We start from the raw sequence: 13009 nt of genomic DNA, 5'->3' as shown, positions 1-13009 counted from the left end.
CACCTCCAGATTCTGTGCCTGTGCTGCGGATAGAAAGCGCCATGTGTTCAGAACAGCTTCTGGCTTCCTGGAAGCCGTGGGTGTGTGTTCGCTTGGTGCAGGGTCTAGTGCTGCCCTTCTGGAGCTGAAGAGGACCTGGCTGTCACTGGGAACCATATGGCTCTAAAGACCAATGTGTGGCCCCCTGACCCTCCCGTGGGCTGCACCCAGGCAGAGCTCCTGTCCTTATGTTTTTGCCTATTTCCTGCTGCTCCCAGAGTCTGTTGCTCCTTACAGCTTTGTTTCTTTGCCTCAAGGGCCACAAGATTCTTTTGCTCAAAAAGCCCCCAAATCAGCTGCACCCAAGCCGGTCTGTCTGCGCTGTCACCACCAGCCAGCACCCTGCCATTAGGGCTCAGTGTTTTGAAGCTGAGCAGTATAGCAGGTGACATCTCTTTGTGTGACCACCCTTGGTCATGATGAATTTACCACTGAGTGACTTAATTCAGTGTGCTAGGGAATTCAAGGCTTTTCTCCTCTGGAAGGTTGTCCATCTTAAACAATTCTGATGTCACCATAAAATGCTGTGTGGGGAAGCAGAAGTTGACTAGAAAGGGTTTGATTGTGGCACTCACATTGAGCATGTTAGACACCTAGAGTTTTAATTGTTACACTTTTCATCAATTCCCCAGGCTTGGTAGGAGTGTTCATTTGGATACAATTGATTCTTACACTCATCGCATCATTTCATGGGGTAAGGGACATATGTACTGGATTGATCATCTTGATGCTGCCAATGAATGAAAAGTTTTCTGAACCAAAATATTCCCAGACCAGCAACATCAGCATCCCCTGGGAGGTTGCTGGCAATTCAGATTCTCAGGCTTTACCCCAAACCGAATCAGAAACTCCGGGATACCCCTCCCTCCGTGTTTTAGGAAGCCCTGCCGCGATTCTGACATCTCTGTGGTTTGAGATGCACCGCCGTAGAGCAGGGCTGCCTCATAGAACATTCTGCAGTGATGGAAATGGTCAGTATCCCTGCCATGCAGTAGCGGAGGCACTACTACCACATGTGGCTGTCAAGCTCTTGAAGTGTTGCTGCTGTGACCAGACAGTAGCATTCATCCTTTTATCCAATTTTGTTTAATCTAGGTTTAAATTCAAATAGCTGCATCTAACTAGTGGCTGTGCATCAATAGCCCAGTCGCAGAACATACCATGCTAATTATGATTGTGTCAGCTCCTAAAATGCTTTAAGTTGTTGGTTGTGGAATTACTAATTTTACATCATAGAACAGAATCCTTCTCAGTTAAACAGAATTGAAACTGCGATTGTTATAACAGTGGTTGGTTTTGATTCTTTGTGTGGAGGCGGGAGACAGTTTGCTGGCTGCTGGCCGGTTGGGGGCAGTGTATTCTTGAGTCGACTGTTGATTTTGTGAGTTCGAATCAGTTGTGCAGTGCCGGGTGGCTCACGCCGGTTGCAGGTATCGACGGCCGCAGCTGTATGTCCTTTTAGGAGTGAAGCTGTTGCTCAGGAAGGCGCTGCATCAGTGTTTCACGCAGATGGACTCTGGTTTCTCCAGCCTGTGAAGTGGAGGTGCTTCTGGCGAAAGAGAAGTTAATGAGCTCTTCAGCCACTTCGGGCTTCTTGTGGAACCTTTCAGAAACTGCTGGGGGAGACGGGGGTACTGAGTTGCCAAGTCTGGGCTGACACATCAGATGGACAGAACTCCTGAGCAGCATTCGGGTTATTCAGTTTAGGAGGATTTGAAGGAAAAAAGGTCATGCCAGGTGTGTTTGGTGGAACCGCTGCAAAGCCCGGAAGAAACTTTGAGATTAGTCTCTGGAGTGATGTCACCTTTCCAGAACACCAGCAGTCCTGTGATCCTGCAGCTAGAGCGAAATGTGACATTGAGGAGCCAGGGAATATCGGAGTCCTTTGGGGACCGTTCCCCTAAACCTAGCACTTGAAGTCTCAAAATTAAAGCAACCATCTTTGGCTAGGCAGAAAATGATACTCAATTCCTTGTCAGAAGCAAAGTTCTACATGACTAAGCTTCCTAATTGAGGGCCCCATTTATTGAATTATTTAAAGCCATGTCATTGGTTTTCATAATCCATCTCCTCTTAGAGTCCTAGGATGTTAAAATGAGGTGGAAGAGACCTTGGAAATGGTCACAGTCCAGCCTTCTCATTTGACAGAGGCCCAGAGAGGTTATGGGTTGAGTAGGGCACACACAGCATTGTAGCATCAGGGACCACGTTGCTCTTCAGTTTCTTTGGTGTCATAGCATAGGTCAGAAGTTGCACAGACTGGTGAAAAAGGAACATTTCAAAGGCATGGTAAAGATGCTGACATGTACTGTTAGGTTTTAAAATGCTTCTTGCTCATGCATCCTATAGATCTCTGGAAAATTCCAGTCGGATATTTTACTGGTAAAATATTGCCGTGGTCTTTTTGGAATACCTAAAATTGTTCCCGCCACATATGTGTATGATTTGGTCATAGCACAGTTCGTATTGCGAACTGGTTATTTTTTCCAGGCAGTTTGGTTGGGAGTAGTTTGTTTTCCAAGCACTGCGCCTGTTTCAGTTTATTGAGTTTGATACCCTATCTTTTGTAACTTACTTTCTTTAAATAACATGCCTCTCCTACTTTATCCCCACAGTATTGATATGTGTGAAAAGCATGGCACTGGCCGGGTGTGTTGGCTCACGCCTGTAATCCCAGCAGTTTGGGAGATCGAGGCACGCGGATTGCCTGAGCTCAGGAGTTCGCAGTCAGCCTGGGCAACACGGTGAAACCCCTTCTCTACTAAAAAAAAAACCCACAAAAAATTAGCCAGGAATGGTGGCATGCATCTGTTGTCCCAGCCACTCAGGAGGCTGAGGCAAGAGAATTGCTTGAACCTGGAACCTGGGAGATGGAGGTTGCAGTGAGCCTAGATCATGCCACCCCACTCTACCCTGGGCGACAGAACAAGACTCCATCTTAAAAAAAAAAAAAAAAAAAAAGCATGGCGCTGTGCACTTTATCAGCATTCTTTAAATATTGGTTCAGAGAGTGAATACCGTCCTGTCCAGATGGGTCTGTGTGTTAATTTCTTCCCCTTTTTTTTTTCCTTTTTACTACTGTTGGGGGTTTCAAAAAATTCTGTATATTTAGGGAGAATAATAGCTGTGTAATTTATTTTTTTTGTCATCTAGCTTGAATGGAGTCTTAAACAAAAAATTCACATGCTTACCAAAAGGCTGGGAGAAGTTTTGTAAATTGAATATGAGGTTACTGTTTGGGTCCACAAAACAAAGCCCTAAATCACATTTAGCATAATTGGTGGTTTTAAATTGGACTGATTTAGCAAGGAGAGTGAAATCATCTCTCATCCTGTCAGAAGGGCGATACCTTTGGACCAGCATTTAATTGCACCAGCAGAGTAACTTCGGGAAGAAGGCAGTCATTCTGGCTGCATTATTCTTGGTTTGTGGCTAAATTGAGATCATCATTTTCTCCTGGTTTCACTAACTTCCCTTATTGCTCTTGGAACTAATCAGATGAATGCTTAGCGGTAGCTGGAGGGTGGCCAGGGGAGGGATGAGGTCTCTGGGCAGCGGCGTTGTGCACATTTTATGATCTGGGAGAGAAGATGACATCCACTGTGACCCGCAAGGCACAGCCTGGTGATTTTTTTCTTTTCTGTTTTTTTTTTTTTTTTGAGACAGAGTTTTACTCTTGTTGCCCAGGCTGGAGTATAATGGCATGATCTCAGCTCACTGCAAACTCTGCCTCCTGGGTTCAAACGATTTTCCCACTTCAGTGTCCCAAGTAGCTGGGATGACAGGTGCCTGCCACCATGCCTGGCTAATTTTTGTATTTCTAATACAGATGGGGTTCACCATGCTGGTTAGGCTGGTCTCGAACTCCTGACCTCAGATAATCCACCTGCCTGGGCCTTGCAAAATGCTGGGATTACAGGCATGAGGCACTGCGCAGGTGATTTCCTTAGTAATCACTTAACGCAAGGCGAATGCCATGCATTTGCACAGAAGTGTTCCATGGGCTGTGCACCTAAGAATGTGCATTTGCAGCCACATTGTACAGGTGGGGTTCATTTGCATTCCTGCAGGTATCCAAGAGGGTTGTGGAGGAGCTTCGAGCTGTCCAGATTACATGAATACCTGTTCTTTTATCAGCAGCTGCTTCAGAAGCTCATCCAAGGGCTGCTCACTAGACCACTGCTCTCTGCCCCTGGGCCCAGGTTCTGAGTAATCTGTATTCTTCCAGTGAAAGCATTTCTTTTCTTCTTCTTCTTCTTTTTTTTTTTGAGATGGAGTCTCGCTCTGTCTCCCAGGCCAAGTGCAATGGCGAAATCTCGGCTCACTGCAACTTCCACCTCCTACGTTCAGGCAATTATCCTGCCTCAGTCTCCCAAATAACTGGGATTACAAATGCATACCACCGTGCCTGGCTCATTTTTGTATTTTTAGTAGAGATGGGGTTTCGCCATGTTGGCCAAGCTGGATTTGAACGCCTCACCTCAGGTGATGCGCCTCCCTACGCCTCTCATAGAAAATCCGGGCATGAGCTACCATTCCCGGCTGAAAGCACTTCTTCTACCTCTCACCAAGCCGTCCCTCTAGATGAAATCGGGTCAGCAATGCCCTAGACATTTCAGAAAGCTGCAAATGATGACCCAAAACTCTAATGAGCAATATGCCCGGCCCTTTACTTTTGTTCCCCTGGGAGTTATCAGTTGGTCTTCTTGAAATGGCCAGCTGCTGAAATAGTTTAGATGTGTGTTTGGCATTTTGCACACACCTTTGTGGTGGTTCTGATCACAAGTGCTCCTGGGTCTGAGTTTAGGTCTGACTGCAGGCAGGCAGGTTGGTTTTCTGGCTTCCTCGGGCATCCCTGGAGGAAGCAGATGGGATGGGAAGTAAACCTGACTGATAAGAGACATCAGGCTTTCTTGGGCTGGGCTCCAGGCCCCTGTTCATGTTTTTAGTTGCCTGGGTAGTCTTGGTGTCAGAGTTTACGTGAACCACGGCCAAGTGTATCACCCATACAAATGTTTGTAGAAAGACTGAATAGCAAGTGAGGTAGATGTATTACAGTCTATGGAAAGTATCTTCAGCTGCCAATTTATAGTTTGTGCTTTTGAGATAAAGATGCCTTTGACTTTTACATTTGTCTTTTCAAGTATATGCCTGCTAGGGAAGGAGGAACCTTTCGGGTCCCCCGTGGTTGATTTTCACCTTTGATCTGCATACTAGTATTCATAGCATGCTACTGAGTTGACTTTTTGTATTTCTATATAATAACAATGTATCGATCTGTTGCTAATCTGATGTAACCTCTGTGTGTGTCTGTTTGTGTGTATGTGTGTGTGTCTGTATGTGCGTGTGGTATTGATCAAGATACATTACTCCAGAGGCCAAAATCAGAAAGTAGGGAGGTGGAATTTTTCATCATTTAAAATTGAGCTTATCTTGTTATTAATGTAATGTTAAGAGGACAGCTCTTCAGATACTGGGTTATTTAAACAACTTCAATGTACCTGTCCGAGGAAGGGATTTAGAGGTTGCCATCTTTCTTCTGGTGGTAATGCAAGAAAACCAAAAGGAAAAATCAAAACAACGGCACTGATAAGATTCTATATGACAACTATAGGAATATATGCTTCGTAATACTCACTTTTTTTTTTTTTGTGACGGAGTTTCGCTCGTTACCCAGGCTGGAGTGCAATGGCGTGATCTCGGCTCACCACAACCTCCGCCTCCTGGGTTCAGGCAATTCTCCTGCCTCAGCCTCCTGAGTAGCTGGGATTACAGGCACTCACAACCATGCCCAGCTACTTTTTTGTATTTTTAGTAGAGATGGAGTTTCAACGTGTTCACCAGGATGGTCTCGATCTCTTGACCTTGTGATCCACCTGCCTCAGCCTCCCAAAGTGCTGGGATTACAGGCATGAGCCACCGCGCCTGGCCTGTAATATTCACTTTTATAGGCCGCTTATGGTACGGAAATCCTCTTTGGTGCATTTCTGTTGTTTCTCTCCTCATTGTCCATCTGAAACAAACTATGCCAAGCACACTTAGCTAATCATATTTAAAGAATCATTTCAGCGGGCCACTCAGAAGTGAGTGACTGCTTATGAAAAACCTTAAAAAAAATAAGACCAATATATGAATTTGATGGTCCTTTGGGAGTTTCCATCTTTCTTTGCTTTGAAAGGAAAACAAGGCTGGGCGTGGTGGCTCATGCCTGTAATCCCAGCACTTTGGGAGGCCGAGGTGGACAAATCACAAGGTAAGGAGTTCGAGACCAGCCTGGCCACCATGGTGAAACCCTGTCTCTACTAAAAATCCAAAAAAATGAGCTGGGGGTAGTGGCAGGCGCCTGTAATCCAGCTACTTGGGAGCCTGAGGCAGGAGAATGCTTGAACCTCAGAGGCGGAGATTGCAGTGAGCTGAGATCACACCACTGTACTCTAGTCTGGGTAACAGAGTGAGTGAGACTCCATCCCCCCCACCCAAAAAAAAAAAGAAAAGAAAGAAAAAAGAAAAACAAAACGTGCTAACATCCCTTGCTAGGAGTTAGGTTCCCAGATTCACACTCAGCATTTTTTTTTTTTTTTCCCAAAGCGGTGCCACCAAACATAGCAGAACTGAAGAATTTGGAAGTGCTCAACTTTTTTAATAACCAGATTGAGGAGCTACCCACACAGATCAGCAGCCTTCAGAAACTGAAACACCTGAACCTTGGGTGAGTATCAGTGGAGTGGAAAGAACTGAGAGGAAGGGAGTGGGAGGGGAGTGCCGGCCAGGGGAGGGATTCCATTTATATTACTTCACAGGAGTGGAGTTGTAATTTCTTTTTATGTTTTGGGTTTTAAAAAGAGTTTTATTGTTTTAATATATCCTTTCAGGGGCCTACATTAGTGAATATTTGAAAGCTCATCAAGAAGCTAATTGTGGGTACAATAATGAAGTTAAATTTTTACTGTATGTTGTGTCCAGTAAAATTTTATCTCAGTTCTGTTGACCGAGAAGGGACTGATTTGCATAGCACGAACTGGCAGGCAGGTTGTAATGTGGTCGATTTTCTTTCTCTCTGTGTTACACAGCAATAGTTGACAAAGCAACTTCCCTTGGAGGGAAGAAGTTATTTCCTAATGCTGCTTCATTTGCTTTTGCAATTCTTCTCTGTAGCTGAGAGATAGCAATCCTCTGTCTTTCTTTATGCAAAGGTGAAGAAGAGAGTTTTGATTCAGCCGAGGTTGCAGAACCAGGGAGCAGTAAATAATAATGATAACCTGGCCGGGTGTGGTGGCTCTTGCCTGTAATCCCAGCACTTTGGGAGGCATAGGCAGGCAGATCACCTTAAGTCAGGAATTTGAGACCAGCCTGGCCAACATGGTAAAACTCCATCTCTACTAAAAATACAAAAATTAGCCGGGTGTGGTAGCATGTGCCTGTAATCCCAGCTACTCAGGAGGCTGAGGCACTTGAACCTGGGAGGTGGAGGTTACCGTGAGCCAGCATCACGCCATTGCAGTCCAGCCTGGGGGCCAAGAGCGAAACTTCATCTTAATAATAATAATGACAACAACCACAACTTGTCTTCGTGAACTACTTTGCAGCATTTGACCCTCCCAACATTTGTGAGGTAGGAGGGCAGGTTTTAGTGCTTTTATTTTATATAGAGGAAGCCAAGCCTTTTTTATTGATATGTAGCCTCAGGCTGGAGTACAATGGCACGATCTCGGCTGACTGCAACCTTTAACTCCCTGGTTCAAGCGATTCTCCTGCCTCAGCCTCCTGAGTAGCTGGGATTATAGGCACACGCCACCACACCCAACTTATTTTTGTATTTTTAGTAGAGACAGGGTTTCACCATGTTGGCCAGGATGGTCTCTATATCCTGACCACGTGATTCACCTGCCTTGGCCTCCCAAAGTGCTTGGATTACGGGTGTCAGCCACCGCACCTGTCCAAGCCAAGCCTTTTCAAAGGGGCTAAGGGACTTGCTCCCGGTAACCCTTGAGGTTAGCGGCCAACCTGGGAAGAGAACCTTATGGTTCTGTGTTCAAAGGCTCCCTGAGACTTCATTGATATGGTTTGGATCTGTGTCCCCACCAAATCTCATGTGTAATTATAATCCCTAGTGTTGGAGGTGGGGCCCCCTGGGTGGTTGGATACTGGGGGTGGAGCTCTCGGGGATGGTTTAACACCATCCCCTCCTGATGCTGCCCTTAGGATAGTGAGGGAGTTATTGCGAGACCTGGTTGTTTAAAAGCATGTAGCACCTTCCCTGTCACACTCTCCTGCTCCTGCCGTGTAATACACATGCTCCTGCATCGCCTTCCACCAGGAGTAAAAGTACCTGAGGATTCTCCACAAGCAGCTGCTGCCAGGCTTCCTATACAGCCTACAGAATCATGAGTCAGTTAAACCTCTTTTCTTGTAAGTCACCCAGCCTCGGGCATTCCTTTATAGCAATGGGAGAACAGACGAATGCATCCATAGACCCCAACTGGAACTTGGGCATCAGAATTCCATTTTCCTGGGTGCAGTTATCAGATGAAACTGCCCAGTCATGCTTCAGCCTTGTGCGAAGTTGTATATTCATTAAATTGTAGCCACTGAATGCTCTAGTTGAGTGAGTGGTTGATGTGGAGTGGCAATAGCTGCTGGCCAGGTATTTGCCAGTTTAGCAGGAAACAGTCATGAAAATATATTTGTGGAGTGGTTTTCAGTTCATTCTTTCCACGAGGAGCTTGGTCAGATGCACTTATTTTGAAGTTCACTTGGGCTTAGGGACCAACTTTGTAAGCTCCCTGGGCAGTCTTCCTTCTTACGTCTGAGGGAAAGTGAAGTTAAAGGAGGGAGAAACGTCACTTTAGATGAGATGAGGCTTTTTTTCTCCCTACAAATTTGGAGCCTGTATACCCATCTGGCAAAGCAGAAATGAAAAGATTCTCCATTTATATCTTGGTTTTACAGACCATTCTATCCCGATCTTTAATTTGTATGTGAGAAAGAAGCTAAAAGTAGATGTAGATATATATTCTTACTGTTAATTTGTTCATTTATTAAATGAGATATGTATATATAATCTATATATATAAACTCTCAATCACTAGGAACAGTGCTTGGGACATACTGAGCAGTACCTAGTGTTAGCTATGGTTATCATGATAATTATCATAATTTACTTTTTCATTGATTCCGTAACTATGTAAGTGACTATTCTATGTCAGGAATCTTGCTAGTAACTGGGAGCCAAGGTGAAAGTCATGGTCCTTGACCTAATCTATGGGGGCAAGGCTGGCTAGAAACAGCAACAGACCAGGAAGGTCACTGATGTGCTGGTGGTTGTGGACTGGCAGTGGGAGGAGCAAGATGGGGAGCACCTTAGTCTCCGGGTGAGATTTTCAGGAGCAGGTACCCAGGAGGTAGCACCAGAGCCCAGATTTGATGCTTGAGAATTTCTCAGACTCACAAGTCAAAGGAAGGAAGGCATCTCAGGTTGAGAGAATGGCATATTTAAACACTCACAGCACTGCCCGCCTGGGGCCTGGGAATTGTTGGTTTTTTGGCACTGTTGAGTTTAAAGTGTGAGGCAGGCAGCTTTAAGATCAGGAGTCAGGCTAAACCTGGAATCCTGGATGTCTGCTGTTCAGGGAATGAGGATTTACCAAGATCCCAACTGTGTACCAGGCATTGTTCTAGCTACCAACCATCCATCCCTGATGGAGTTTCCATTACTTCCCCTGATGGTTGGGGAAGCCAACCGTCAACAAACAAATGTTTATAATCATGGCAGGGAGTCAGAAGTGCTGATGAAAGGCCCCTGTGCTGAGTAAGCGAGCTTCTCCTGGGTGCATTGGCTCATGCTTCTAGTCCCAGCACTTTGTAAGGCTGAGGCTGGCAGGTCAGCTGAGGTCAGGAGTTCAAGAACAGCTTGGTCAACACGGTGAAACCTCGTCTCTACTAAAAATACAAAAATTAGCTAAATGTGGTGGTGCACGCCTGTGATCCAAGCTACTCTACACGAGAGGCTCAAAAATAATTGCACCATCGCACTCCAGCCTGGGTGACAGAGTGAGGCTCCATCTTATAAATACATACATACATACATACATACATACATACATACATACATACATAAATGAGCTCCAATTTTATACTGACCATTGAGAAATTTCCATAGCAGAGTAGCAGATATGCGATGAGGTGAGATTTTCCCATGAAAGATAAGTGTGGAGAAGAAAGAGGAGAGAGGTAAGCTAGAGGTTAGGAGACCAGTAAGAGCACAAGCTTCATGTCCCATGTGAACTAGGACAGTGACATTGGAGGCAGGGAGGGATTTTATATGAAGAAGATTCAGGTGGTGGCATTGACAGACAGTAACTGATCTGATGGAATGATACCTACATTTCTGTATTGGGCAGCTGAAAAATATAACAGATGGAGACAGGTTTGGGAGGAACATAATAAGCTCAGATTTTGTGCTGTTTGGTTTGAGGCACCTTAGAACAGAGTCATAAACTTCCTTTTCGTCGAGTGCCTTCTTGTTCTCTTTGGAGTTGTTTGCATTTTTGGCTGTCAGTGCTTTATTGTGTAAAGCTTTTTGTATTCAATAACATAGCTACATTGATGGATTTGTCAAAGTTTGAACAAAACTCTGAGTTCTTTGGGAAAGGAGCTAAGATGGGTTTCAATGAAGGATACCTCAGTCCTCAAAGGGCATAAAGAACTGTACTCACACAGTAAGGCCAGTTATAAGGAGGACTCCTTATTCCGAGGAGCCAGGCTGAAGGTATACTCTCGGGGGACCGCAAAGCAGAGCTGGGAAGCCACTCGTGTGCATGATCCAAAAGGCACCATCAATCCGAATTTGCTTTCAAAGTTTTGTGTAGTAGTTGCAGTTTATTCTGATGATTGTAGGACATGAGCGAAGTTTAGGCCACCTGACTAAATAAAAGAAAGTTTAGTTCTGTTTTTAATGCCTAAATGTGGATTATTTCATAGAGTAATTTTCCAAAAAATTTGAAGCCACATAGGTTCCCACGTTGATCATTATTTCTAGGCTTACTTCAGTGCAGGACCACCATGCCCAACTATTCGGGGATAACGTTTGACCTCGTCTGTTTCTAGTGCTCGTCTCATGAACACATAGAAGTTTTCCTTAAGTATTTATGGATTTGGATTATTTATTTATTTGTTGAGACAGGGTCTTGCTCTGTCACTCAGGCTGGAGTGCAGTGGTATGATCTCTGCTCACTGCAACCTATGCCTTCTGGGCTCAAGTGATCCTCCCACCTCGGCCTCCTGAGTAGCTGGGACCACAGGTACACATCACCATGCCTGGCTAATTTTTGTATTGTTTTTTTTTTAGAGATGGGGTTTTGCCATGTTGACCAGGCTGGTGTCGAGCTCCTGAGCTCAAACAATCTGCCTGTGTTGGCCTCCCAAAGTGCTGGGATTACAGAGGTGAGCCTTTGGGCTTGGCTCAGATTTTTTTTAATTTTTAATTTTGATAAGCGTGTGAATAGGTCACTGTGGAGGTGAGAAAAATTAGTGCCTTTAGCCAAGAAGGTTTCATTGAAGCTGGAGGTGCTCAGAACAACCTACAGAGAAGAAACTGCTCTGAAAAGGAGACATTAGTACAGATCTTTCTGAGGCTTTACAGGAAGAGGAAAAAGGATGCTAAATAGCCTTAGGCCCACTGGTTTTATAAATTTCTCCATCATATGCAGGCATTTGCCCACTCCCAACATGCATTTGAAAAATCTTCCCATGCAAACAATTGATAACACTTGGCATAGCTGAGCCCTGTGAAGCTTTATGTTTAAACACCTGAAGTCACCTGAATTAAGTGTGGCACAAATACAAAAACCACCACTTGATAGTTCAGACTGTCCAAAATGACTTGTCATGAGGTGAGCTTGCTCGCTTAGGGCTGATTGAAAATTTTCTCTCAAACGTTTTCAAAAATAATTCTAGCAACAGCTCTCGTTTCCTGAGAAGCCACGTGTGAGCCATGGATCAGGTGCTGGGTGCTTCACATATTTTCTCTCTCATCCTCCCAGTGATCCTGCCCTGAAGGTTTGTCAGCCTCATTTTATAGTTGAGTGTGGGAGTTCAGTCAGGGTGGTGGCAAAAATATTAAGGGAAAAATATTACAGAAAGTCATAGAAAATAGTTGCAAACCTTCTTGGAAGGTCAAGAAGTTTGCATAGTTTCCGTAGAAATTTCGGCTGAAGGCAGCTTTATTCCCTTTACCTTTAGTTGATAAGAAAAGCAAATATCTAGGAAATGTGGGAAAGGTTATCTGAATAACTTGTTTACTCATGTGGTCCTGTAAATGAACCTTTGATCATTCCAGATGGCTCTCTTCAGGGGAGGTCGACCAGGAATATTACCCACTAATGGTGTTTGGTTTAGGTCTCGGAAACTGTCCTTTAATCTCTACACTCTGGCGGTGTTGACGCAAAGCTTTTTTCATTTAATATGTGCTGAATAAAGGCTGGAGATGCCAGCGTGTTGGGGCCAGTGGCTGCAATCTCTTTACAGCACTCTCCTTGAGTCCTGTGAGTGGGCCAGACACCCCAGCCCCCTCATTCACTGTATTCTGTGTGTCAGTGAATTTATCCGTTATTGAGTCAGGGTCTGCAGGACATACCCCTGCAGGTGGTAACCCCAACAGTTGAGGAAATTGGGTCTCAGAGAAGCTTGGGTCTTGGAGTAACTTGGTCAAGGTCATGCAGCCAGCAAGTGCTGGAGCTGGACTCCTCACCTAGCAGTCTCTATCTTTTAAAGCTCCATTCTTTTCCTACCCCCACTGTAACTCATGGAAACCCTGATTGCTAGCAGTGTCTGAGCAGGGTCCTGAGCACGGAATTCTGACACAGGGAAATGTAGATGGATGGAGATGGATGTTAGCACCTGCTGGGGGGAGGTGGGAACAGCTAGCTTGTTTCATCCTTCGTTCTGCAGAGAGAGATGCCACCAGGTCACT

At 45.0% G+C, this 13009-nt stretch overlaps 1 protein-coding gene across 2 annotated transcripts in view; it reads left to right on the top strand.

Annotated features, from left to right (window-relative positions):
- RSU1 (Ras suppressor protein 1) overlaps positions 1-13009 on the top strand; it is a 236593-nt gene that overhangs the window by 44964 nt on the left and 178620 nt on the right. For both annotated transcript variants that reach the window (XM_008999989.5, XM_002750065.6), the window contains one exon: positions 6628-6748. In XM_008999989.5, the coding sequence (XP_008998237.1) occupies positions 6628-6748 (121 nt within the window). The remainder of the gene's footprint in view (positions 1-6627; positions 6749-13009) is intronic.

This window comes from Callithrix jacchus, chromosome 7 (assembly GCF_049354715.1).
Source record: "Callithrix jacchus isolate 240 chromosome 7, calJac240_pri, whole genome shotgun sequence".
NCBI classification, from domain to species: domain Eukaryota; kingdom Metazoa; phylum Chordata; class Mammalia; order Primates; family Cebidae; genus Callithrix; species Callithrix jacchus.
The sequence above is the reverse complement of the archived record's forward strand: the minus strand, read 5'-3'. Positions and strand labels throughout refer to the sequence as shown.